Source organism: Podarcis tiliguerta, assembly GCF_965153285.1.
Source record: "Podarcis tiliguerta genome assembly, chromosome: 8".
Classification (NCBI taxonomy): Eukaryota; Metazoa; Chordata; class Lepidosauria; order Squamata; family Lacertidae; genus Podarcis; species Podarcis tiliguerta.
In genome coordinates this window covers 49713326-49741022 of record NC_139541.1, presented here as the reverse complement: position 1 = coordinate 49741022, position 27697 = coordinate 49713326, and the positions used below count along the sequence as shown (strand labels likewise).

Below are 27697 nucleotides of genomic sequence, written 5' to 3'. Positions count from 1 at the left end.
CCATGTCATCTTGGGAGAAGATACTCTCTGGGCCACATGTGGTTGGTCCCCCCCCCTCTCCATTTACTTATTCCTTCCACTCTAAGTGTTTTTGACTATTGATGCAAGTAACAGTACCTTGCGGAAGTAGAAGCAGGATCCAAAAGCATCTAGTAGAGGAGGATGCTGTTTTGGAAGAAGGGGTGTATGATTTGCGGTTGCCCAAAGCGAATTTTGAGGTGGGCACCCTCAATTCCTTTTTTTTTTTTTTAATGAATTTATGATATTAAGCTAAATGAGCTGAGAAAAGGGAACCACTAACAATCTTCAACGTTGAATGAAAAGCCAATTAATGAGGCTGCAAAACTTCGGAAATCCAGGGAAGGCAACAGTTCCTGTGAAGTTCCATTCATAAAGGAAGGCTAAGGGCAACCCGCCCAGCCAATCACAAGCATGCACTCTGCCGCTGTTCTTCTGAGCCTGAACTGCTAGTAAGTAGGTCCGTTTGCCAGCTGCGTGTTTGCAGGAGATGAGAGAACACCTTGGAGGATGGTGTGAGTCCCTGGATTTAACTTAATAATACCTTTTATTTTTGCGCATTCTGGCAGAAGGGGGCAATTGGAGGGAGGGAAATGGCTCCTTGCCATGCCTGTGCGTTTGTTGGTGCTTTTGAAATAAACACCTTGGAACGCCAGGAATCACCTGTAACGTAGCAACCCTGTGCAAAAATACACGAACCGAAAGCAGGCGAGGAGGCTGCTGCTTCATTGAAGTGGAAACGGGCTCCGTGAGTGGGCGCGCAGGGCGCGTGGAAGGTTGCCAGGGCTCTGGGCGGACTTAAGGTGCGGGCGGTGGTGGCGTCGTCTTGTACACAACCAAGACGAGGAATCGCTGGCTTGCGTACCTTTGGTTTTGTGTTCTGGTTTCAGTGGTAACGTTAACCAGGGGAAATGCAGGACGGACATTGGGTCTGACCTACGAGAAGCGGCAGTTCCGTAAGGCTCAGGTGGGTCCTCTCGAGTCCGGGGGGCGGGCGGCGTTTCTTCTGTGAGGATAGATAGAGGGATTGCAGCTTTATCCCTACAAACTCAAAAGGCTGTGAGGCTGAGATGGGATTTTATCTCTCTACCTATTTCGCTCTGAACTTTGTCCGCGCTTCTAGGTTAGGATTGGAAACTTCCTTCTCATGGAACTGTGAGCTCATCCACATTGGAATGTAATGTGGATTTGAGGTTTAAATATTTATGTGTCCAATTAATGGATGCATTTACATTTAAATATAGAAACATAGATCATAAAGATCATTAAGTGCAACCCCCCCCCCCCGCAATGCAGGAATCTTTCACCCAACATGGGGCTCAAATTCACAACCCTGAGATTAAGAGTCTCATGCTCTACCAACTGAGATATCTCTGTTTATTAATATCATTTCTTCACAGCCTCCACATCCAAGTGGCAGCCCTTACTTTACACCCACTAAATCTGGATTTTCCCAATTCACAGATATTCTGAGAAGGGAAGAAAATCCAATATAAATCCACATATTACCCAACACTGGATCCACTAAAGAGTGTGGCTGGTTGGCTGTGGGTTGTAGGGTTTTTGTTACATGTGTGGTAACATTTTGCTGGGTGACTATCTATCACGGCCACCCCCACCCACTTCTCGGTTGTTGGTGGAAACATATTTGTTGTGTTTTTCTTCTTAAAGCAGCTCTTTTGTGCAGAACTGCTCTTGCACATAGCAACTGCATTAACATTTCAGCTTTCTTTACCCTGACAGCCTTACATGATGGGAGGCTCAGAATCCTGGCCGGGCTTGGAGCCAGGCAAATCTGGTATACTGTATAAGGAAGCTGTATTTCAGTCATCATAATAATTGGAGTCAATCAGTGTCAATGGCCAAAAGTGGGACTAGAAGGTGCCAGCAATTGATCAGTGGTGCCTGCAAAAATCTCTGCAGGATCAGCAGATCCTTGCTAAAGGCACCTGCAAGCCCCCTTGGGTGGGTTTTCTTTCTTTGAGTTCAAGTGTGGCTGCAGGGGAAGAAAGGGAAGAGTCAGGTGTGTTTTTACAGCTCCTGCTTCTTCCCCCTGAAGTTGGGTCACCCAGCATTGTGGTCAGGTGAGTGGCAGGTCGGCAGCTGCACCTGCCTGCCAAGGGGGCTCACAAGGGTTGGGATGGGAGCTCAGAATACAGCCTGGCAGCCAGATCCTATTCCCTAGCCCTCCCCTACAGCTTCATTCAGAGGAGCTGCCAGTGGCAAAGTGCTGCCTGCTCCCTAAGAGTCATCCTAAGTCCAAGAGGAGTGGCTGGGGTGGGTTTGCTTCCACTACTGCCTGCGGATGAGCAAATGTGATGCTTTTGCATATCACTGTGTTTGTTTGGTGTGGAGAGGGCTTGTGACTGACAGCATCTCTCCCCTCGTGGGCACCACATGGCAGCGCATGCAAGCCACATGGGTTGTTAACAGCAAGCCTGTGTATTTGTGTAATGATTGCTGTTACTACCATTATGAGATTATAAAGGAAACACTGCTTTGCTGCTTACAACAGTGAGTGATTGCACATTTGATCATCCAAATGTCATAGACCAAATGGAGCAAACAGCAAGCAGACCTAGTGGTGGGAGGAAAAAATCCTTAAATAAGAGACACGGGGGAATGACTAATGGACTTCAATGTCTGTACACTAATGCACAAAGCATGGGAAATAAACAAGATGAGCTTGAGCTCTTGGTACAGCAAACTAAATATGACATAATAGGCATCACTGAAACCTGGTGGGATAAGTCCCACGATTGGAATGTAAAAATGGAGGGATACAATCTATTTCAGAGAAACAGACCAGACAAGAAAGGAGGAGGAGTGGCATTATATGTCAGGGATGTGTATACCTGTGAAGAGATCCAAGATTTAGAACCTCAAAGCCAAAGTGAGAGCATTTGGGTCAAAATTAAGGGAGAGAAGAATAATAGTGACCTCATTGTGGGAGTTTACTATAGATCCCCAAGCCAAACGGAGGACATAGATGATGCCTTCCTGGAACAGATGGCCAAGCATGCAAAAGGAAGGGAGATAGTAGTAATGGGGGACTTCAATTACCCAGATATTTGTTGGATGTCAAACTCAGCCAAGAGCATAAGGTCAAACAGATTCCTCACTGGCCTTGCAGACAACTTCATTGTCCAGAAAGTGGGAGAAGCAACAAGAGGAACAGCCATTTTAGATCTGGTCCTAACCAATGTCGATGACCTGGTTAATGGGGTAGAAGTGGAAGGATCATTAGGCGCAAGTGATCATGCTCTTCTGAAGTTTACTATACAACGGAAAGGAGCAGCCAAGCATACTAGGACTCAATTTCTTGACTTTAAGAAAGCCGACTTCATAAAACTTAGGGAAGTGCTGGGTGAGATCCCATGGACAGTAATACTAAAAGGTAAGGGAGTTCATGATGGCTGGGAGTTTGTTAAGAGGGAGATAGTAAAAGCACAACTTCAGGCAATACCAATGAGACGGAAACATGGAAGGTGCCTAAAGAAGCCAGGGTGGCTATCTAAAGAACTTTTAACTGAGTTAAGATTAAAAAAGGATGTGTACAAAAAATGGAAAAGGGGGGAAACCACCAAAGAGGAATTCAAACAAATAGCCAGCACGTGTAGACACAAAGTCAGAAAAGCTAAAGCACAGAATGAACTCAGGCTTGCTAGAGAGGTTAAAAGCAACAAAAAAGGCTTCTATGGGTATGTTCGCAGCAAAAGGAAGAACAAAGAAACAGTGGGGTCACTCAGAGGAGAAGATGGTGAAATGCAAACAGGGGACACAGAAAGGGCTGAACTCCTCAATGCCTTCTTTGCCTCAGTCTTCTCCGATAAAGAAAACAATGCCCGACCTGAAGAATTTGGAGGAAATGATTCAGCAGAGGAAACACAGCCCAGAATAACTAAGGAGACAGTACAAGAATACTTGGCTAGTTTAGATGTATTCAAGTCTCCAGGGCCAGATGAACTGCATCCAAGAGTATTAAAAGAACTGGCAGATGTGATCTCAGAACCACTGGCAGTCATCTTTGAGAATTCCTGGAGAACAGGCGAAGTCCCGGCAGACTGGAGGAGGGCAAATGTTGTCCCTATTTTCAAAAAGGGGAAAAGAGAGGACCCAAATAATTACCGCCCAGTCAGTCTAACATCAATACCAGGGAAGATTCTGGAGCAGATCATTAAGCAAACAATCTGTGAGCACCTAGAAAGGAATGCTGTGATCACCAATAGTCAGCATGGATTTCTGAAAAATAAGTCATGTCAGACTAACCTGATCTCATTTTTTGACAGAATTACAAGCCTGGTAGATGAAGGGAACGCAGTGGATGTAGTCTACCTTGATTTCAGCAAGGCATTTGACAAGGTGCCCCATGATATTCTTGTAAAGAAGCTGGTAAAATGCGGTCTTGACTATGCTACCACTCAGTGGATTTGTAACTGGCTGACTGACCGGACCCAAAGGGTGCTCATCAATGGTTCCTCTTCATCCTGGAGAAGAGTGACTAGTGGGGTGCCACAGGGTTCTGTCTTGGGCCCGGTCTTATTCAACATCTTTATCAACGACTTGGATGATGGACTCAAGGGCATCCTGATCAAATTTGCAGATGACACCAAACTGGGAGGGGTGGCTAACACCCCAGAAGACAGGATCACACTTCAAAACGACCTTGACAGATTAGAGAACTGGGCCAAAACAAACAAGATGAATTTTAACAGGGAGAAATGTAAAGTATTGCACTTGGGCAAAAAAAATGAGAGGCACAAATACAAGATGGGTGACACCTGGCTTGAGAGCAGTACATGTGAAAAGGATCTAGGAGTCTTGGTTGACCACAAACTTAACATGAGCCAACAGTGTGACGCGGCAGCTAAAAAAGCCAATGCAATTCTGGGCTGCATCAATAGGAGTATAGCATCTAGATCAAGGGAAGTTATAGTGCCACTGTATTCTGCTCTGGTCAGACCTCACCTGGAGTACTGTGTCCAGTTCTGGGCACCACAGTTCAAGAAGGACACTGACAAACTAGAACGTGTACAGAGGAGGGCAACCAAAATGGTCAAAGGCCTGGAAACAATGCCTTATGAGGATCGGCTAAGGGAGCTGGGCATGTTTAGCCTGGAGAAGAGGAGGTTAAGGGGTGATATGATAGCCATGTTCAAATATATAAAAGGATGTCACATAGAGGAAGGAGAAAGGTTGTTTTCTGCTGCTCCAGAGAAGCGGACACGGAGCAATGGATACAAACTACAAGAAAGAAGATTCCACCTAAACATTAGGAAGAACTTCCTGACAGTAAGAGCTGTTCGACAGTGGAATTTGCTGCCAAGGAGTGTGGTGGAGTCTCCTTCTTTGGAGGTCTTTAAGCAGAGGCTTGACAACCATATGTCAGGAGTGCTCTGATGGTGTTTCCTGCTTGGCAGGGGGTTGGACTCGATGACCCTTGTGGTCTCTTCCAACTCTATGATTCTATGATTCTATGATTCTATGATTCTATTCACATACACACACACACAACTCTTACGATGTGTGAGTGTGAAACAGCCGCACATGCACAGGCAGAGAGACCCAGAAGGAATCAAAGAGAGGCAGCATGCTGTGATTGACAGATACACCACTTCAGCAGGCGCTGAACGTAAAGCCAAAGGTGTGTGCGGCAACAAGTGATACAGTAATGATAAAAGCCATCTTTATTGTGTGCTGCTTTCCATGCTGTGTGGCCCCAGCACATGACACTCCAAGACAGTGACGGCAGCAAGCACACAGAATCACTCTGTTTTAGAGGCTGTTTTCTATAGAAAAAGAGACCTGCTAAACTAAGTGTCTTCATTAAGGTTAATGGCTCTGGTCTAGTCTGTTAAATATTTATTTGCAGGGGGCTGGTTGCTACAGAAATTACTAACTGGAGATGCTTCCAGAAAGGGGGCAGGTATGTCCTCCTCACCTGGCTGGAGGTTATCAGTGAATAGTCCCAGGTGACAGTCGAATCTTGAACTGGGCTAGGAAGAGACATGGGGTACTTCCAATCTGTTGATATTTTGAGGAGGTCTTCGGTCCCATACCGAAGCAGATTCAGGTTGTGTGGTTAGAGTTGATTTGGTGTTCTTGCTTAATACACTTGCTCCCCACTCCAAAAACAAAACAAAAACAAAAACCATCACACTTATTTGTGATAAGGGAGCAGAAAAGGCACACTTTCTTGATACAATATTGCATAGCCTCCCTGCAAGCAAATCAGAATGAAGGCTCAACAAACAGGTTGTCAGCAACCACAGAGGCTGGGGCAGCGAAGAGGGGAGATAGGAAGCTCACAGGGGAGCAAGATGTGTTGGGAGCCCTTCTGTCTTATGCTCAGGCTGCATGTGTGGCTACATAAAATCATGTATCGCAAAAAAAGACGCCACTGTCCCTAGTGACCTTTATTCTAAGGAAAACAAACCTGAGAAATGTGCTGGCACCCCTGAAATATCTCATAGCTTCACAATTGGGTGCATGTAACGTTTCAACTCTGGCAATAAAAGACATCAATGCTAAATATATGTGCTTGGAACGAAGTTCTGCTTATTGCTGCAGAATGTGTTTAGGACTGTTGCCTTGCTGCCCCATAATTCAGCTTTGCATTCAGTTCAGTGTGAAGGAGCCACATTACTCTGGCCAAGCTAAGTGTACTGTTGCCATTCTATCCGAAAGAGGAGTTCTGTGCAGACTCTTGATCTAAATTCAGTGGTCTAACAAAGTTTAGAGCCTTGGCAACAGAGTACTTTGCATGCATATAATAATGTTGCAATTCTTACAAACAACTGTGTAAGGTCAGTAAATACTTTCCCCTATTGCCGATTAGTTCAGGGGTGGCATTGCATAAAAGCCAGAAGTCAACTGAGGGCAACTCAATCTGTGTTCCAAGAGTTCTGCTGGTGAATGAGCACAGTCCTGCATCTTGCAAATTCCAGGGGTTAAAACCAGACTGTGTTCCAGACTCCGGCCTCCCTTGACAGCCTCCCCCACCCCCTGCTTAATTTTTTTATTCAAAATTAAAACAAAACATATTATCCAGAAACGTATCATCCTTATTTTTTCCCCCATTTTCCCTCCCTCCCCCACCCTCCCACACAACCCCCCCCCCAGCTTCCATCAGTTCCAGTCTTTGATTTCTCTGAGAATGCTGTTTTCTGCATGTTACAAAGTTGTATAGATCCTCACTATTTAGCTGATTATTCTCAATAAAAAGTTTGTGAATGTTTATTCAAAACCAGCCAACGAGTCCAGTTCACTTTGTTGCATCTTCAAATACTTTGTAAGGGGTTCCCATTCATCTTTAAAGTCACAGTTATCCTTGTCCTGTAGCTTCTATGTCAGTTTTGCCAGTTCTGCATAGTCCATCAGTTTTTCTCGCCACAATTTTTTAGTTGGGGTTTCTTCAGTCTTCATCCTTCCATCCTTCTGCTAGTAGAACTCTCGCGGCCATTGTCGCATACAAAATGTTTTTGGCAGTTTACCTTCTTTGGTGTCTTTTTTCCTGGCTGATCTGTCTTTCTCTAAAGTTGGAACTCCATTTAAGTCTCCCATTAAAATAATATTTTGATCTGTAAATTCAAGTAGCTCTGTTTATAGTTTTTTTGAAAAGAATTGCTTTTTAGGTGCGTAAATACCAACCAGTATCACTTTCTCTCCCTAGATTTTAATTTGTATTATTAAATTTCTGCCTTTTTCGTCCTTCTGAATCAATTTGGGTTCAAGTGCACCCCCTGCTTAATTATTAATGGCATTGCCAAAGGAGATGGAGCTGCTGCTGCTGTTGATGCTGCTGGACCTGTTCAAGGTTAATTCCAGGCCTCTCCTCTGCAACTGAACTCTCCTGGCATCAGATGTTACACAATCCTTACTGGTTATCTTTGCCAATGCCAACCTTTGCACTGAAAGAAGCTACTTGTGTTTCAGGCATCTGAGTGGGCTGAAGATTTCGATGGCTGGCCCAATGGCTTGGTTGCTCCCTCTGATCCTGGCCTCCTGGGCCACCGTTTTGACAGCTGAAGGTAGGATTTTAGATTTTTTATATATAAAAATTTATTCAAATTTGCAAACAACCATCATGCAAACAAATAAAACAATTATCCATGCTTAGCTTTTGCCTGGATCTTTAATGCTCTGTGTCTGAGTGTTTGTTTGTTTTCTTTCCCCCGAGATTTGTCTATGGGAACCCGCTCTTTACAGCTGAATTGGAGCAACTTCGTGGTTTCCACAAATTGATGTTTGCTCCAATTCAGCTTTAAAGAGCAGGTTTTTGTGGAGAAAGTGGCAGGATGGGGGGAAAGGGCACTTGTACACGAAACTTTAAATCATAGAATCTTAGAGTTGGAAGGGACCCCAAGGTTCATCTAGGTCATTTAAAACCTCCAAGGAAGGAGAGTCCACCACCTCTCGTGGGAGTCTGATCCACTGCTGAACAGATCTTACTGTCAGAAAGCTTTTCCGAATGCTTATTTGGAATCTTGCAACTTGAAGCCATTGGTTTGAGTCCTACCCTCCAGAGCAGGTATGGTTCATGCCTAGAAAGAGTGGAGGAAAGGTACATGTGGAGAAGTCCTGCCAGCAGCTCATCAAGGCAGCTGGAGGTGAGGGTCAGGCAGTTTCCTAACTCCCTCATCCCAGGCACCTTCTTCAGAAGTGGAAATGCTGCGGTGGGGGAAGGGTTTGAAGGTCCCTGAGCTGTGTGTAACTCTGCCCTTCACTGGGGCCTTGACTTGGGGGCAATTGATGGCTCTGGTGGCTATTTCCCTCTAATGCCCATCCTTCTAGACCTCTGGCTTATTGAGCCAAACAATATTTCATCACCCAACAGGTCTCTGATCCCACAGCTTTCCCATTCAGCTGGAGCCTCAGGTCTAATATGGCATCATGGCTCCACCTGACAACTTGGAAAGCTTTGAAAGTGGGCATTTTGGGCTCCTGCCTCAGCTGCAAGGTTGCCCCACTTCCAGTTATGGCCTGTGAGGCACATTAAGCCCCCAAACCCAGGATTAGAGATGGTAGCAGAGGAGGACACTGAGGTGCAGAAGGGGAGCTTCATGTGGGCCAAGCTGACGTGAGGGAACTCAAACTGGGGACTCAGCTACACAGTTGCAAACAACAATAGCAAAACAACGTTTTAACTGTGCTGTAAAGTGAAATATACAAATTTGACACTAGATGGCGAGAATGAGCTATGCAAAATTCTATGTATTTTTCAAAACTTTTTTTTAAAAAAAAAACATTTTCATGGCGTTTTTTAATATGTGTGTAAATTCCACCTGGGATATAACTCTGCTACCAAGACAAAACTTGCTAAACTGAGACAATTCTTCTTGTTTTGCATGCTGAAGCCCTAATAGGTTGCATTTACAATCACGTTCATGCTGCCAAATCACACAGTCTCTTCCCGCTGCTGTTGATGCCTGGGATTAAAATATGATCGAAAGGAACACAGAGGGAGGGAGGGGAAGTTACTAAGCAAATTGTGCAGAAGAAAAGGGGGGGGTAAAAGAGAAGGGGAGTGTACAATCCTCCTGCTGAGAAGGTGGAAGAGGAAGGGGAGCTGTGGGACTGTTGTTAAGAAAACACCCATGGAGAATACAAAACCAGTGCGCTGGTTGGGTGGGAAGATTCCAGTGGAGTAAATAGTTCCCCAGAATGAATCCCAGATAATTACACCATCTGCACTCAGTTCTCAGCCAGGAGGAATGAGAGGGAGAGAGAGAGGTTGGGAAGTCCTGTGTGGGTACACATGCTAAGCTTTCAGCAGTCAACAGTGTGATGAGGCAGAGGAAACGCAAACAGTGGTGTCCCCATTGACCAAGGCAGAGATATTAGCAAGAGAAGATTTATTTCAAAGACAGTGATTCTTGGATCAAGTTGAGTGTGGACAGGGGTGGGGTGGGGACTAGGGTGGCACACATGCCATACTTTTAAAGCACATTTAAATCATGATATTTCTCCCAAAGGAATCCCAAGAGTTGTTCTGCTGCTGGGAATTGTAGCTCCGTGAGGGGTCTCCCAACAACTCTCAGTACACTTAATAAAATATAGTTTCCAGGATTTTTTGGGGGGTGGTGTAAATGTCTGGTGTGTACACAACCTAGGTGGCCATTGAGTCTTCCTCTAATTTACGATTTGATTAAGTGTAAAAAGGTGCATTAAGTCCGTCAAGGATATCCCCAAAGGAGAAGTTCTGCCCGGCTTGCGGAAAGTGGAGTTTGTGCTACCTTTGGCCAGGGCATAAGGCCAGAGCAGCATTGCTTCAGGACTCCCAGGCTTTTCCAGATGTGAAATCTAACCCTGCTTCTGACACCGGAGAGCTGAATAGCTAGCATTTAGAAGCTTGAAATTCTGCAGCTCCTGTGCAGGAATAGCAATGGTTCTCTGACTCAGACATTTCTGTTACATGCACACGCAGGCCAAAATCCTTCTCCTCCACAAGTGCTTACCAAGAATGGGAAGCTCCAGGGCCAGCAGGTCCAAGTCAGTGGTGCTGAGAGAAAGGTGGATGTTTTCCTTGGAATTCCCTACGCAAAGCCACCTCTTGGGCCACTACGGTTTTCCCAACCGCAGCCGGCAGAACCTTGGAGCAATCTGAGAGATGCAACTTCCTACCCACCAATGTAAGTCAAGTGCAGGGGAAGTTGGGTCACCCCGAAAAAGTATTACCTGCTGGGATTGTTAGAAAAGTTGACCTAACAGAACTTGCTAACCAGGCTGTAATTTTCTGAATGCCCTCTGGATATGAAAATCCCCTGGATATGAAAATTAGTGTTACTTTTGCCACTTTCCAGTCCTCAGATAATGGAGGTTCATCTGAGGGATAAATTACCTATTTTTGTTAGAGGATCAGCATTTGAGGTCTCTTGGGTGAATGCCATCCAGACCCCACAATTTCTTTTCTTTTCTTTTTTTTATTAGGTCTATCTAGACCAGGGGTAGTCAGCCTTTTTATACCTACCAACCAGTAATGCATCTTTCTTGATGGTAAAATTTATTTACTGCCCACTAGTGCTGCAGTAACATGTGGTGTAGAACCCCCTACCGCCCACCTGGAATCCTGAAACACCCACTAGAGGGCGGTAGGGACCAGGTTGACTACCCTGATCTATAGTTTTCTAGACAGTGTGTGGCATCTGCAACTTCACACCAAGCAGGCAGGTTACCATGCACTCTGCATGCCAATCAGAAACCTACATATTTATGTCCCTATTGATTGAATCACCCCCTACAAGGATCCCCCTGCCCTTCCCCCCCAAGAAATTGTTCCCTTTTAAGACAGCATTTCCCTCCCCCCGCCCCAGAGTGATGCTTTGCTTCCCCAGGACGCCCCCCCCCAACCTCCATGAAACAAACTAGCTTTTAAATGCTTTAAAACTGAGCTGAAAGCTGAAACTTGTGCCCCAGCAAAGGGAGGGCAACAGCCAGCTACTCAGAAGGCTTGTCTTAGAGGCTTGGTGGCCTTTGTTCAGCAGCACCACTTAAGGAAAAGACTATATCAGATCAGGCGGGGACAGGCTGCCGCCCTGGGTTTTAGTCCCTTGTTGGCATTCTTCAACAAAGCAGTTCACCAGAATTGCTTCCCCCCATGCATTAAGACATGCAACACTTTGCTTCCTCTCTACTCAATTGGTGTTTGCTGACAGTCAAACATGAGAAGCTTTTTTCGCACTGTGTGTACTGAATTAGTTTATTTCTTTTATTTGCTTTGTCAAGGTGTCTGCAGGATCCGGAAGTGGGACAAATGCTGTCAGATATGTTTACTAACAAAAAGGAAAAGGTCTCTTTGAGTATTTCTGAGGATTGTCTGTACTTAAACATCTTCACCCCGGCTCGTTCTGACAAGAACAGCAAGTTACCAGTAAGTCATGTTCTTCTTCAGGGCTTTTCACTCCCTATTATGTGTCTTGGTCAAGCAGCCTGCCAAATGTAGTCCACATCTATATAAACATACAAAGCCTTAAACAGCTCAGGATCCAACTACTGAAGGAATCAGAGAATCTTAGAGTTGGAAGGGACCCAAGAGTCATCTGGTCCAATCCCCTGCAAGGCAAAAAATCTCAGCTAAAGCATCCATGGCTGGATGGCCATCCAACCTCTGCTTAAAATCCTCCAAGGAAGGAGAGACGAAAACCTCCCAAGGGACACTGTTCCACTGTTGAACAGCTCTTACTGTCAGAAAGCTTTTCCATATGTCTAGTTGGAATCGCCTTTCCTGCAACATGGGTTCGAGTCCTACCCTCCGGAGTAGGAGAAAGGAAGTTTGCTCCCTCCTCCATGTGGCAGCCCTTCAGATATTTGAAAGTGGCTATCCTATCTCCTCTCAGTCTCCTCTTTTCCAGGCTAAACATACAAGTGAAGCATGACATCAAACCCACTCTGAACATTTTATTTCCCTCTGATGGGGCAGGTAACCCAGCAGGAGCCCCAAATTCTATCTTTTGCTTTCAGGTGATGGTCTGGATCCATGGAGGAGGATTACTGGTGGGTGCTGCGTCCACATACGATGGGTCTGCCTTAGCGGCTTTTGAAAAAGTGGTGGTGGTGGCGATTCAATACCGGCTGGGCATTCTTGGTTTCTATAGGTAAGATGTTTGTCCCCAGCTCCTTCAAGACTGTGCCTGAAACGTGAGTGGAGCAGAAGGAAAGGTCCCCACCTGGGTGTTCCTCTCAGGGATTGGATGGACAGTCCCACAGGCCACCCTTGCTGCTTTCCTCCCTCGTGGGGGACAGAATGGACTGCTTGGTGGCAACCAAAAGCTTTCCACGGCCAGTGCTGGAGGGCCACAGGGAAAATGGAGCCTGCCTTTCCCACTGCTGACAACACACTGGAGCCTCAAACTGTGAGCCCTCTCCCTGGGGACAGGGAGAGTGAGCAGGCAAAGTGCCACACCACTGAGACCACATCGTGCATCATACCATCAAGTGACCATGGGTGGTGGCCCTTTGCAGGTGGTGGCCAGTAGGAGGCTGCTGGAGGCTTCCAGGGCTGGGTGGAGGGGCACAAAGGAGCTTGGACTGTGCTTTTTTTAGGATTACAGCTTTCGTGTCCCTGTTCTGCCGTCACAGCAAGCTGTGAAGTAGAAGAGGCGATAGAGTGCCTGGCCTGAGGCTAAGTGGGGATTTGAACCTGGATTTCAAGCCCAGGTCTCTAAGACTGGCTGTCAGTGACTGGGCAAGTGGAACTTCTATTCAGATACTCACATCTTCCGCAACGCCCCTTCCTCCCCTCCAATGTGCATGTGGTCAAATCTAGACAGGTCCACTGAGACATCATTGCTTCTGGAGAGGCTGCTTCATTTCAGGGTAACCAGATTAAAAGGAATTATTGCAGGGCATTTTCTCGTTGCATGCCCATGGGTAGGTTTTGTATTGTGGCTGTTTTTCAAAAAGTTAATCAGGTTTGGCAGATCTTCTGTCTTTGCACCATGGGGGAGGGTGCTGTACTGCATCTGCACCCCCCCCCCAGGCTAAGATTGGATTGCATTGTTCCTTGTCATGCCTGTCCTACGTCCCAAGACCTCTTAACACCTGCATGCAGGCATAACATTTGAAACAGGGTCTCTGCAAGTAAAGATTCAATGCATATAAAAACAAATTGCACTATGAATTTCAGGATGATATATGGGATGTGGTTTGTGTTGCTCTGGCCCACGTGTGTTACATTTGACATACACAATACAGTCCTTGCATGCAAATGTTACAGCTGACTACACATGTCCAGGATGACAGGCATGCTGTGGATCATTACCTGAACTGGTTTAGTATTGGCAACAGATATTAGGACAGCCTTAGGGCATTTGAAGGAATGAAAATTTGTAATTCAGCTAGGAGAATCTCTCCTTTCCATTTGCTTTTCAACAAAGTGAAAATAAGGAATGTTTACTATTTCCTTTTGTAGATGTCTTTTTTTCTGAATCCCCAAATACCATCTGAGCCTATCATTTCTGTGCTTCTTTTTCATTCTAGTACTGGTGATGAGTTTGCACGTGGAAACTGGGGCCTCCTGGATCAAGTGGCAGCTCTCCAGTGGGTCCAAGAGAACATTGCAGCCTTTGGAGGAGATCCTGGATCAGTTACTATATTTGGAGAGTCTGCAGGTGGATTCAGTGTCTCTGCCCATGTAGGTTCATGGGGATCATAACATGTGCTATTTAATTTATGATTATTTATGATTCATTTGTTTATTTTTTGTTCATAGAATTTCCAGGCCTTCTATTGCAAGTGATTAGCTATAAAACTTAGCAAATATTACATTTGTTATATTGCTCTATAAACCTAAGATTAATAATGTGAAGAAACTACCCTGAAAACAACTCAAGAGAGTGTTTTAATTGAAATGTTGCATTAAAAAAACTGGAATAGGAAAGCTTATAAAACAAAATGGGCAACTGATATTGAAGGCATTTTTTTTTTTTTTTTGGCAAGTTAATGTCACTCTGAAGCAGTTTAATTTGAGAATAAGCTTATAGCTGATTTCTATTACTCAGATAGAAATTGGAAAAAGCATATTTAACCTTCTAACAGTCAGTGGTTCTCTAACCAGCCCCGCCCCCAGGCTCTAAACAGGCAGCCCTGTTTAGGGAAGATTTTAATGTTTAATCAACTATTGTACAGTATTTTAATATTCTGTTGGAAGCCGCCCAGAGTGGCTGGGGAAACCCAGCCAGATGGGCAGGGTATAAATAATAATAATAATAATAACCAATAGTGAAATGTGGGGTGGGGTTCAAGGCCTGGCCCTGCTTATGAGGCAAGCTGGTGACAGCTGTTTCATACCCTCCAACATTTCTCCAGTGAAAATAGGGATGTCCCATTCCATAAAGATAATCTTACTATTTATACTCCACACATCTTCCCGGGTTGCCCCAACCACTCTGGGCAGCTTCTAACATGTATACAAACATAATATAACATTACAAATTAAAAATAAAAACCCCTCCCTATGCAGGCTTGACTTCAGACGGCTCAGGAGTCAAATAACTCCATACCCTCCAACATTTCTCCAATGAAAATAGGGACAGCCTAAGGAAAAGAGGGACATTCTGGGATCAAATCAGAAACTGGGATGGCTTCTCTAAATCAGGGACATCCCTGGAAAATAGGGACACTTGGAGGGTCTGCTGTATGGGTTAACATTCAAAGGGCAACAAATGGTGTCACCTGCCAAGGAGGCTGTCTCTCTGGGGGAGACCATCCCTCCCTGCTTTAGTGGGGAACAATTGAACCTAGGCAGGTTTGAAGTGTGTCAGAATTGCTAATCATCCACATTAAGGGTCAATGCGCTAATGCGCTGGTTTTCAAACTTCCTTTCGGCAGACCTTCAGAATATCGGAGTGGACTGCAGACCACTCACATAGTTAATGCAGGGCTCTGGCTCTGTGTGTTGGGGCCCACTGTTGCTCCCCTTAACTGAGGGTGTGCCATAGTTCTGCCACCCTCACCTGTGCCTGCACTTTGGAGGGATGAGGCCCAGGGTGAAGGCGGCATTACAGATCTTCTCGCTGAGGAGACCCTGAGGAAGTCCAGCAGCCCTCAAGAGGAATGCTTGGACATTGCCACCCTTTTGGAAATAGGAGAGATATGGCAAGGCCCTGACTGAGATGTCTGTTTTCCCTGCTTCCCTTCTCAGGTCGTATCTCCTCTGTCAAAAGGTTTGTTCCACAAAGCCATCTCTGAAAGTGGCGTTTCTGTCATGGAAGCTCTCACAAAGGTTGATCCACAAAAGTTTGCAAAGGTCAGTGTGTGAAAATAGCCCTGATAATATGGATGGCAAGGGAGGGCAGCTAGAGCTGAGCATGTGTGCTGGTCCAAGGAGCTGTGTTGCACTTTTTAAAACAAAAAAACCAAAACGTGAAGTGGCCTGTTTCTTCTCCTCTGCTCCTTTTGTTTACACCTCGCTGTGTCCACACAAGTATTAAAATTATTTGTGCTTCTCCTGATGGAGCAGAACAGCCTGTTCTTTCTGACGCTCAGCCAGGACTGGTTTCTTTCTCATGGTTGCAGAAAATTGCTGCGACTGCTGATTGTCCGACATCCAGCTCAGTTGAGATGATTCGTTGCCTCAAGGGAAAGACGGAGAACGAGATCCTACAGACGACTCTCAAGATGGTAAATGTGCTGCAATCTGATGCTGCCCTCTGCCTAGATAGGGAGATAAAAGTATTGATAGAGGTTAAGGAATCTCAGAGTGGAACTAAATGTAGAGATGTTGTTAATAATAATAATAATGGCACAATCATTTTTACTCCTCCTATCCCTGTTCCATCACTGCAAGAGAATTGATTATGCTTAGTGGCCATGAAATGTTACCAGTTGGGAGGTGGGAAGCACTACAGGTAAGGGCAGGGAGAGAGTAGAACGCCCTGTGTGAGTGGAGCTCCTCACACCTTGGAGCCTGTCCAGCAGGCTGGCAGCACAAGCCCAGAAGAGAAGCTGCTCCTGCAAATGTCCCACTGGTTGTTTAATCCGCTTCCTTCCAAGGCAGTGTTCTTCTGGGGCTTTGCCCTCTTCTGCCCTGTGCACAGCTCTCATCGTTTTCCTGTGTGTAGGACAATTTCTCAGTGATTTATGTCTGCAGACCTTTAAATAGGAAAAAGACCATGTGACACCTGTCTTCTCCTCTTCCTGTAATTGCAGGATTTCACCACAATGCATCTTGGCTCAGAAGAAGAAGTGAGTAAATCAATGGGATGAGGATGGCCTGAGGGGAGGGAAGCAAGTGAAGAACACTTACCATGAGAACAGGCACCAACAGAAGCCTACTGGGGGCAGCTCTAAGCCTGCTTCTTTTCCAAACTGCAGGCAAGAGTTCTCTGCACCTCAGGATCCATAAATGGAATCTGGATGCACACTTTTATGTGGCTGGATGCCACCCACCCCCATCTGTGTAAAGATAAGAGTCATGTCCCTTCTGCATCTGCCCCCACCTACTATTGGCATTGGCTCTCAAGCTGAAAAAGACTCCCCAGCCCCATTTTATAAGATGTCCTGTAATCTTGTTGATGTTAAGTACCAGCATCCTAGTCCTTTTTTCTTTTTAATGGAACCAGACCTTTTTGTAATAATAATTATAATTTAATAATAATTTATTATTTATACGCCGCCCATCTGGCTGAGTTTCCCCAGCCACTTTACAGACATGGCCTAATTTAAAATGTTCCCTGGTGCCCCCAAAATGGAAACCACCCCTCCTGACATATCTGGCTCTCCTCTGTGCATTAATGATACCTCGGCTCCACCTGCCTAGCTGGCCCTGTGCATAGAACAAGGAGCGTTTCTGAGGAAGCAGCCTTGGGTTTGAACTTCCTACTTAGCAAGCTAAACTTTGCTCCCACACATGGCTACCTCTCCCTGTCTCATTGATGCCAAAGGGCACCATTCTGGGATAGATTGCGACTCTGGGATAGATAAGCTACAGTTCCCAGGGATCTTTGGGAACGGGGAAATGTGCTTCTAAGATACGGGTGTATGTATGCAGCCTGAGATAGTCATCTTGTGCCATTTGATGCTGCAAAACCTTCACTTCTTGCCACTGATGGAGAGGTAGTCTTCTGCGGAAAACAAAGCCTAGGACAGTAGCTCCTAGTCCAGCTCCAGTCTCACAGAACAGCCCATGGAGCCCCACCCACCTGGCTAAACAGAGCCAGCCTGGTCAACCAGGGCTGGCCCTTTTCTCATGTACTCTTCATGGCATTGACCCTTTGACCAGCAAGGGTGTGGGCCACAAACAGGCTTCACCACAAGAATGCCTCCTGCCTTTCAGAGCAAGAGGAAGAGCAGAACATCGGACATATTTATGTTAGGCATAAATGAAAGTTCCAGCCCTGAAGACCGAAGCAAAAGCGAATAACTGATTTTTTTTTTTATTCTCCCCTCCCTCCAGCACACTGTGTTCTACATTGCAAGTGTTGATGGTGTATTTCTTCCAAAACACCCCAGGGACCTCCTTGAAGAGAAAAGGATTAATAATGTTCCATTCATCATAGGCGTCAATAACCATGAAGCAGGATGGATTATTCCTAATGTAAGACATTGTGTGTGTATTTTCATGCACCTTTCTGGAGCCCCCTAGTGCTCATATCTAGAATTAGGAGCTCTGCTTCTTCTCCTCTAGATGCTGCAGTTGCCGGATGCCACCAAGGGGCTTGACAGAGAGACGGTCACTCTTGTGCTGCGCAGCTCAGAGCAAATCTTGGTAAGGGGCTTTCTCAGACTGATGGACTTTCCAATGTCATTAGCTGTACTTCCCCAAGTGAATTGTTGCTTGGGGTGGCAAGGGGGGGCTTTTTGGAGATGCTTGATATCCACTGGCAGCTTTCTGGCCGTCTAAAGAACTCTTTTCAGCATCTTCATCAAGGGGATGGCAGGGAAGGGAAATTACAGGGTTCCCAGCAGAAGGGAATAATGTGGTTCAATGTTGCCCTTGTCCTTGATCATGGGGGAAGCTACTGTTCAATAACTCTTCCTGCCTTTATCTGCCCATTGCAGGGTGTCGCTCCGGAGCATGTTCCTATAGTTGCCAATGAATATCTGAAGGATGTTAGCGACCCTGTACAGCTCAGGGACAAACTCCTCGAGCTGCTAGGAGATGTGGTATTTGTTGCTCCAGCCATCCTAACAGCGAAACTCCACAGAGGTCAGTTTGCTGTCAGAGTTGCTGCATCACAGGTGGCCTTGACTGGCCAGTTAGAAGTGAGCTAGCTGCTCGCTAGGAATGAGGCATAAATTGGATTTCATTGGGATTTTAACATGAACCTCACCAATTCACACTTTCTGAAACAAAAGTGAAACATAGCTAGCCTTCAAAATTAGCATTTCTCCCAATTTTGTGATGCAATTTCCCCACCAAATAGTGTGTGCATCTGGGGAAAGTTTGAAGAAAAAAAAATCCATATATTAGTGAATACACATAAAAATGCATTGTGTTAGGGAAAATTGCTTGCAAAAATTTGTTGTTAGGCGAAACTTGCACTAAAATGCTTGTGGGTTTTCATGAGGACTTCACACAAAAATTGCAAAAATGTGGAGCACCTTCCTCCTGAATTGATTCCCCCCTCCACCCAAGATGTCTCCACTCATGACAGCTGCAGATGCTGAGCCCAGGTTTGTTGGTGTGTGAAGCATTTATTTGCTTCCACCGCTGAGCTGCTGGCTTTCAGCATTAACTGCCTGTGGCTCTCTCAGAATGGCCATGCAAGCATTTGGTTGGGGTAGAGGGATGGAGATTACTTTCTACCAGGAACTCTGGTTTTCAGTTTGAAGTCTGGGAAATAGTGGCTATGCTATTTGAGAGAATATCCCCTGGAACCTCCACATGGAAAGAAGTCAAGAGTATGGGTGAGTCCCTCTGGTTTTGGAAACAATTAAAAACTCTTCAAAGCCTCTTTCTCCCGAGAGATAAAGTGAAGTGAACACCTGCCCCCAAGCAGTGATCAAACTGTCATCAACTCTCTGAAAAATGACTTCCGGTTCCAGTTCCAAAATCAAGAGTGGGCAATTAGAACTGGCTCACAGACTGAATCCAGAACTTCTCCCCCACAGCAGACCATTCTGGACCTAAATGAAAAGGTTTTTGTAAATAAATAAATAAATTTAAGGTTTCCTCCTGTTTTCTTCCACCAGCTACTCACTCAACATGTTGCTTTATGTTTATTTTGGGTAATGTGCCAGAGAATGCCCCCTTCTAACAACATCTTTGGTTTTTTTTCAGATGCTGGCTATCCAGCCTATGTGTATGAATTTCAGCACCGTCCAAGTTCATCCTTGGGCTTTAAACCGGACTATGTTAAAGCGGACCATGGTGATGAAATTTGCTTTGTCTTGGGGAAGCCTTTCTTAGCAGGTGAGGTGCTTCTGCTCTCTAAAACTTTTTACATTTTATTTTTAGCAACTAATGATATTTTGGTTTCATCTGCAAACGATGGCCATGTAATCACATCTAAACAGGATGTTTAAACCTCAGGATTGCTGGTGGTCACAGAGGGGCTGTGGGTGGCTGCATTTTGAAGACTCTTAAATTGTTGTCCAAGGCAGATCCACATGCAATTTGTTAACAGCAGTCAGATTTTAAGGTTGTGAAGGTATGAGCCACTGTTGCCAATCCAACACTTCCCACCCCTCTCACTTCTGGTCCTGGCATCCCAGCATTGATTGCATGAGTGACTCTCACTGAGCCTAAATGGCAAGAGGAGTGAAGTTATGGACGAAAGCTGCAGGAGTTCCATTTGCACCAGGCAGTGAAGCTCTTTTGAAGCATGTCTCCCTAATCTATAGGACTCCTTAGTGAGTATCTTGTGACTCCAGCTGCAATCAAGCAGAACGAAAGTGACCTACACTATTGGCCAGAATTATGGAAACGTTTTGGAAAAAGTGCATTTCTGAGGTTTGATGTCTCATAACACCACTTTTTTTGAGTAATACCATAAAATTATATATCAATGGAAAGATAATGAAGAATGCAGCAAAGTTTGTTCAGTTATCTGTACTCTATCAAAAGTTATAGCCAAATAACCAGAAAAAGGAAGCACAACTTGCTTAGGTTGATATGCAGTAGCTTTCCTTAATTTGAATGTAGCCAATGAGCATGAGTGTTTAGAGAGCCAATCAGGTGTTATGAGCCATCAAACTTTGGAAATTCACTTTTCCCAAAAGGTTTCCACAATTTTGGCCACTAGTGTATTAAGGGCTAGGTGACCTGTAGCAATGTATAGGAATTTTATATAATTCATTTTTTCTGTTGTCTCCCCCGCCCCCCCCCCAAAGAGCCACTCTGTGTGTTATGAAGCTATTATTGTTACGCAAGAGAAACTGAATTATTTCTGTATACAGGCAGAGCGTAAGGAGGAAGGGCTCATAGCATTAACACTCTGCTTCCCCATTAAGTTTCCAAGAAGATCTCCAAAGCCTCATCTTTGGTTTCACAGAGAGCAAGTAATCCTCCAGACCACCAGCCACCCAGTCCGATAGCAATATTTTATATCGCTCCTTTGTTGTGATTTTTATTATTGTGATATTATTATTGTATTGCATTTTTGTATTTGGTATACATAGAAAAGGTAAAAAAGGTAAAGGACCCCTGGATGGTTAAGTCCAGTCAAAGGCGATTATGGGGCGTGGCGCTCATCTCACTTTCAGGCCAAGGGAGCCGGCATTAGTCCACAGCTTTCTGGGTCATGCGGCCAGCATGACTATACCGCTTCTGGGGCAGCGGAACACCATGGTTGTATCCAATGGGTGAAATTCAGCGAAGCTTTACTAAGAGTACACCCACTGCAATTATTTACCCTGAGTAAAAGTTGAAAACTATCCCATAATCTTTAAAAATGGCTTACATCTGTATTTTTGTCTCTTGTCTGCAGGTGATGCAACAGAGGAAGAGAAAAGACTGAGCAAAACGGTTATGAAATATTGGGCTAATTTTGCTCGCAGTGGGTGAGTAATAGAATAGAATAGAATGCTGGTGTTGTGTTACTGTAATATAGGCCTTTTTGAACCAGTGGGTGCATTTTGAATTTTGAGAGAATGTTATGGGCACAAGTCACAAAATGGCTGCCATGAAGGTGTGGCATAACACAAATGGCATAACACAAAATTAGACCACAGTCATGGCTCCTTTACTCTCTCTCACACATACACTCCTACAGGACAATCTATTGCTTAGCATTTGAAGCCAGCCATATCCTGCTAGCCCTCATTGTGGAGATACAGCTGTTAAAGGCAGAATAACCCTGTTTTTTTCTCCAGTGTCAATCCTACACTAAAGTCTAGGCTGCCATCAGATGCCCATTTACCTGGGAGTAAGCTCCATTAAACACTTACTTTGAAGGAGATGTATAAACCCTTGTACTGTAAGTGAAAATACAGCAAATTCTTAATGAGGGCCTGGCTTCCAGCTCCTGCAAAACAGGAGACATACCTCGGCTTCTTTGAAAAATTTTCACCATTTGAATTTGCCATTCTGAGTGAGGAATTATTTAACATTCACACACACTTACTGTGTAGTATTTGCAATAAAATAACTTCTAGGGAGGGCTGACCACAGAAGAAATGCATCCCAGTTGCTGGAGGAAAAGGAAATATAAACTACGGAGATTTCAAGGACCACTAAAAATACATAAGTGAAGAAAGCACACTAAAGGCAAGTGGACATTAGCAGCTGTTTAGGACCCTGGGGGTCCTTACTGCATGGTGGTCAGACATCTCATTTATCAATCAGAGGTCTGACTTCACTTGGCAGATTGAAGATGTCATGCTAGCTCATTTCAGATAAAAATTGCTTAAAAGGGTGGCTGCACATTTTGGTTGATAACTTTCTTTCTAGGAAGGTCAGAGACCAACTAAAGAAAGGAAAAAAGATTGGACGCTTAGAGTCCAGGGACTCCAACAAGAGTGTTTGCACATGAGGGCTGGCCGCCCCTGTTTTAGAAGATCACAGGATGAACATAAGCCAATAGTGAGATGCAACTGCTTTGAAAGCTAATGCAATCTTAGGCTTTATTGACAGAATCATGTTCAGATTGTTGAAAACCATATAGAGTCAGTCTATCCTGCATTAGCCAGGCAGCACCTGTAGTCTAGTCTCCAGCTCTGGGCGCTACATTTTAAGGACATTGGCCGGCTGGAGGTTTGGGGGGGCAAGTGACCAGGGTGGTGAGATATATGTTCTATAGGCTTAAGGATGTGTCAGTGAAGCAAAACCCCTGACCCACAATCAGCGCCATAAAACATAGATTTGCACAGCAATATAGGCAGGAGGGTGTAGTGGGAAGAGCAGCAGCCTGTTTAGTTGGCTTGTGTGCCTTGCGAGGTGGTCAGGGTCCTACTTCCAGTGAAATGACCCCAAATTGTCCCACCATCACCCACAAGAGTGAGCATATTTGGGAAAACAGGTCCTGTGGGAAGCTGATGGCCTCTTTTTATGTTTTCTAGGAACCCGAACGGTGCTGGCCTGGTGAACTGGCCCCGGTACGATGCGGCTGAACAATACTTGGAAATAGGCTTAAAGCAGAAGCCAGCAAAGAAGCTGAAGGAGCAAGCAGTTAACTTTTGGACCAAGACCTTACCTGAAAAAATAGCTGAAAGCCAAAGGCGAACTGAATTATAAACCCTTAACCAGGCTCAGGTTGCTACAACACAGGAGATACTTTTTTGTTTCACTGGAAATGATTTCACAGAGAATTGTTATCCACAGTTTGATGTTTGGTCAGTTATTGTCCATTGCCCACCAATTTGTTGATCACTAACAAAATATAGATGGGGTTCTATTACATTTGCAAGCTTCATAACTGAAGGGCTTATTTTAGGCCCACAGGCCTGATGAAGCGTCCTCATTCTGCCCACAAGACCATTTTTACCCTCCTTCCCTACAGCTCCATTAAGCATGATATGTCAGGTGCAGGGCAGGTAGAATGCCATAGAGTGATGGACTGGGAAGTCCTAAGAGAAGTGACCTATAATGGAAAATGTACGATGTATATACAAAAAATCTGGGAAATGTACGAAGACATTTTTTTTTAAAAAAAGCACAAAATACATGAAAAGAACAAAAAAAGTAACAAACCAATAACGCATAACATAATGTTACTAATTAAGGCCTATAAACTCACTTTTTTGAATGCAAAACACTGCAAATTTTGAATAAAACCTTTTGATTTCAAAATACAGTGGTACCTTGGGATGCGAACGAGATCCATTCCGGAGCCCCGTTCGCATCCTGAAGCTAACATAACCCGCATCTGCGGGTCACGTTTCGGTGCTTCTGTGCATGCGCATGCGGTGAAACCCAGAAGTAATGCGCTCTGTTATTTCTGGGTCGCCGTGGAGTGCAACCGGAAAATGCCTAACCCGAAGCTTATTCATCCCGAGGTATGACTGTAAAGCTAAAACAAGTATCCTAGAGACATATATAAAGTTGTCCTAAGTAGCTTGCAAAAGCAGCACTTGCACTTGCGGGCCTGCTCACAAAGTGATGCTGGGCTTGTGGGGCACCGTGAGTGTGCCCAGCTTTGCAGCAATGGGCAGGGGTCGCTCTGGCAGCACACCCCATCCCCACGGCCTTGCCCCCATGGTGCACCCACCCCAGGCACAGGCGGGGAATGCTCCACCACTGCTGGATATTCCTCTTCTGCAGCAATTCACAGGGCGTTGCTGATCTCAAATGATTGGGGAGAGGTGGTGACGGACTCTCCCGTGTAACGCTGCCACCACTCCTTGTCTATCTCCTGCAAAAGGGGTAGCCAGGGGGAGGGGGAGTTAGGGGCTCTAAGAAGGAGGGCAGCTGCCACAGGGGGGGTGTCCATCCCCTTCACCCAGCTAAGAAGGCTCCCTGGTTCTAAACCAGACGCTTTTGAGTGGCAAGGGGTTCTATTCCACCCCAAGGGCCACATGCCCACATGGGAAACTTCTTGGGGCTGAGAGCTTTCAGAGGAGGAAGTGGGACTGGAATACCCACCCTTATTTATTTGGCCTGCCAGGACACCCTCTCACACCCTCCCCCCAAAAGACTCCTCTCACCTTCAGCCTCTTGATATTCCTTGAGATCTGCCCCATGAGGTCCATGATGGTCTGCATGCTTGGCCACTCCACCTCTGTTGAGACAGGGAACCCTCTGTATAAAAAGAGTCGGCCTTTGAGGTGCCACCAGGCTTTTTGCAGACAGGGAGCTGCTGTCCAGGACATTTCCTAGTCTTGCCTCTTTCAGTGCCCATGAGCTCCATGGGTGGTAGAGATGGCCCAAGCCAACTCTCTTCGCTGTGAGCCAAACAACCCCAATGAGTGAGGAGCAGATGCCCACCTTGGCCCTGTTTTCCAAGTCTAAATACCCATTGCAGAGCTGCTTAAACTCTACTGCAGTCAGAGAACCGCAGGGAGGTCAATCATCACCCAACCACCCCTCCCATCAACCAGGCACCCTTTCCCAGGCAAGGGGGCAGCAAGGAACCGTGGTGTTATGGCCCCCCTTCTTACTGTTGGCCACGGGGTGGACAAGGAGGGTCTTGAGAGGAACAACGGGACTTAAGGGGGAGCTCTCGCAGCCACTGCCCCTTTCGCTTCAGGAACATGACCAGGTCTTTGAGAGCAGGATGTGAAGGTCCTAAGAGACACACACACACAGAGGGGGGTTGTTGCTCACCTGCTCCACTTACCCCAAGGAGAATATCAGGGTGTCAGGCTGCAGAATCAGACCAAAGGCCCCACAGGTCAGAGGGACAAAGGATGCCGGACCAAATCAGGCCCTTGCACCCATGTAGTCCATGTGCGTTTCAACTGCTGAGGCTCTATTTGTTTTAGGGATCATGTCCTAAAACTGCTTGGTTCTTTTAATCTTTTTTAAATACACCTGAGGTCCCTTTGCTTGGTCTGTCTAGCTCAGCCTTGTCTCCTCTGGTTGGCAGCAGTGGCTCTCCAGGTCTTTTAGACTCAAGAGACCCACAGCCCACATTGATTCATGTTAATAGAAAAGGGAGATATAATAAGCCAACCGGAGAGGAAGCACACACAACCCTCCACTATAAGAGGTCTGTGCTCTCTCTTGCTCGCTCTCTCTCTCTCTGTGTGTGTGTGTGTTTGTGTTTGTGTTTCGGAGGAGAGGTTGTTTCTTCCAACCACCTACCCATAGTCTTCAACTTGCTGATGCACAACTTCAGAGGCCCCTCATGGATCAGTTGATGGTCCTTCACGTCAAGGTTCTGCACAGCAGGGACAGGAAAAGGCATCATTTCAAAGAGGGAAGAGCAGGCTAAGGTCAGTCACTTGAGAGAAGGGCAAAGGGCGGAGGGGAGGCCTTACCTGGAATTCCACGGCCAGCGGGTGGCTGCTGTTCTGCAGAGACAATTCTGGTAGGTGCCTAGTTGATGTTGGTTCTCCGCCTGCCTCAGCCTGTTCTTCACGCTCTGGAGGATTTCCTTGCTCTGGTTGCGCTGGTGCTCTCAGGTCAACCCTGAGCGAAGGAGGCAGAGAGACAGGGTGAGAGAGACAGCGGGGCTGACAGGCTGCTGGCAAAGTTGGCTTTGTTTTATTAGTTTGAGCAAAGCAAACAAGTCTGAAAGGCAGATGAGCAGCAGCAGCCCAGATGCAGAAAGCAAAAGCATCCTGGTTTGCTGATAGGAAAGTGGGTAGCCGAACAACACTCACACCCTACAGACTCAGCCCGACTAATGCAAGCAGAGGGGGGTTGTATAAACACTCGCCCAATCTTCCTCACCATCATCCCTTTGTGTTCTGTCTTTCCCTAGTAAGGCAGGCTCAATGCATCTTACAACCTCCAAAATTTAGGAAGCACGTCAACATTTAATCATTGAGAGACGCAGGTATCCTGGGACACCCTCCCCATCTAGGGTTGCCATATCTTGGAGAGCAAAATGGAGGACAGCTTGAGCTGCTGCCAACCTAAGCCAGCAAAAGAGGCACACAGGGCTGCTGCACCTCATACCTCTTTCCCCGGCTCGGGCTGGCAGCTGCCGTGGCATACAAAGCAGCCCAAGCCCAAAAAATCCAGACATTTCCTTAAAGTGTAAAAATACTGAATATTTGGGACGGGGGAGATGGTAATTCTGCTGCAATTTGGATGGTGACAAAAAAGGAAACACGGGAAATTCTTTGGAAAACTCCCTGGTAAAATTGTTGGCTCATGTAACACCCAGCATGGGATTTAGAAAGCTCAAATAATCCAGGAGCATCTTTAAAACCTGGGCATGCCTCCGCTCTAGCCCGTGACTTTACCTTCTGTGCAACCAATACCACACTGGACCAACAACTAAGCCAAATAAATTTCTCCAAAGGAGCAAGATAGTTCCCGTGTCAAAGGATCAAATGAAGACAGTTATTCAAAGAAGAGGTTTCCAAAGATGAAGACAGTTATTCAAAGGAGAAAGAGGTTTCTCTGAAGATGTCCACAAAGTCAACTAATCTGAAGGCTTTTCAACTGATCCAACTGACAGGGCTTCCAACTGACACAAGGATCATTTCAAACAATTCAAATGGCCTCCCTGGAAACAAAACATTCCACAGCCGGTTGTGAGGTCAGAGCCTGGCCAAGGACTGGAACCAGTGGGCTCTGGGCTCCAGGCATGCTCTCTCTGCCAGGCCCATGTCACCACTTGGTAACTTCAGGTGGCTGCCAAGTCCCTGACCCACCCCTGCATTTAGCCCAAAGCAGGAGGCTTAGGCAGCTGCATCTAGGCTCCCCTTAGAGTTCCCCCAAATCCTCCCAACTTTGCACTCCTTTGGAGAAATGAAGGAAATAAGGCAGGACATGACTCTGATCCAGTTTCTGGCACCTCCTAAAACTCACCTGTTTGCCCAGGAGCAGTGGCGAAGCGTGGGGGGTGCAGGGGCGGCCGGCCACACCGGGCGCAACATCTGGGGTTAGGGTTAGGGGGCGCAAATCCACGGGTTAGGGGGCACAAATTACTTGCCTTGCCCCGGGTGCTGACAACCCACGCTACGCCACTGCCCAGGAGTTGATGGCTAGTGGTCCATTGTTTGGTCATTGTGTTTTATTGGTTCTAGTGGTTTGGATGTTATATTAAATGTTAGTATTTGTGGGCTTCATTGGATTATGGAACTGTTATAGTAAAATCCTTGGGCTCACTTGGATTGCCAGACAAAGACACCAGCCAGGAATATAGGAGCAACATAGCAGCCGGTAGGTCTGATCTTTATTCAAAAG

The 27697-nt window shown here is 45.8% G+C and overlaps 2 protein-coding genes across 6 annotated transcripts; one reads left to right on the top strand and one right to left on the bottom strand.

Annotated features, from left to right (window-relative positions):
- Window positions 1-324: 324 nt before the first annotated feature.
- LOC310683128 (fatty acyl-CoA hydrolase precursor, medium chain-like) lies at window positions 325-23344 on the top strand. 5 transcript variants are annotated; one of them, XM_083452689.1, is made up of 15 exons: window positions 325-470; window positions 7954-8048; window positions 10445-10649; window positions 11743-11887; window positions 12478-12611; window positions 13996-14149; window positions 15659-15763; window positions 16033-16137; window positions 16666-16701; window positions 17912-18052; window positions 18143-18223; window positions 18517-18664; window positions 19739-19870; window positions 21387-21459; window positions 22957-23344. In XM_083452689.1, the coding sequence occupies exons 2-15, from the start codon at window positions 7979-7981 to the stop codon at window positions 23129-23131; spliced, it is 1704 nt and encodes a 567-aa protein (XP_083308815.1). In that variant the 5' UTR covers window positions 325-470; window positions 7954-7978; the 3' UTR covers window positions 23132-23344. The 5 variants fall into 5 exon arrangements, with proteins under 5 accessions (XP_083308815.1, XP_083308813.1, XP_083308812.1 ...); XM_083452687.1 differs by lacking the exon at window positions 325-470 and adding an exon at window positions 472-533 and having other exon boundaries at window positions 16666-16698; XM_083452686.1 differs by lacking the exon at window positions 325-470 and adding an exon at window positions 473-533.
- LOC310683530 (uncharacterized protein) lies at window positions 21620-26233 on the bottom strand (the record flags this gene model as incomplete). The annotated part of the gene is made up of 6 exons (XM_083453462.1): window positions 21620-24248; window positions 24541-24614; window positions 24994-25120; window positions 25640-25715; window positions 25816-26068; window positions 26217-26233. The coding sequence occupies 6 exons, from the start codon at window positions 26231-26233 to the stop codon at window positions 24181-24183; spliced, it is 615 nt and encodes a 204-aa protein (XP_083309588.1). The 3' UTR covers window positions 21620-24180.
- Window positions 26234-27697: the final 1464 nt, after the last annotated feature.

Coding starts and splice junctions, on each gene's coding strand:
- LOC310683128 (XM_083452686.1), top strand. Junction 16,702..17,911: donor ATCTTGGCTCAGAAGAAGAA/GTGAGTAAATCA, acceptor CCCTCCCTCCAG/CACACTGTGTTCTACATTGC. Junction 18,053..18,142: donor CAGGATGGATTATTCCTAAT/GTAAGACATTGT, acceptor CTTCTCCTCTAG/ATGCTGCAGTTGCCGGATGC.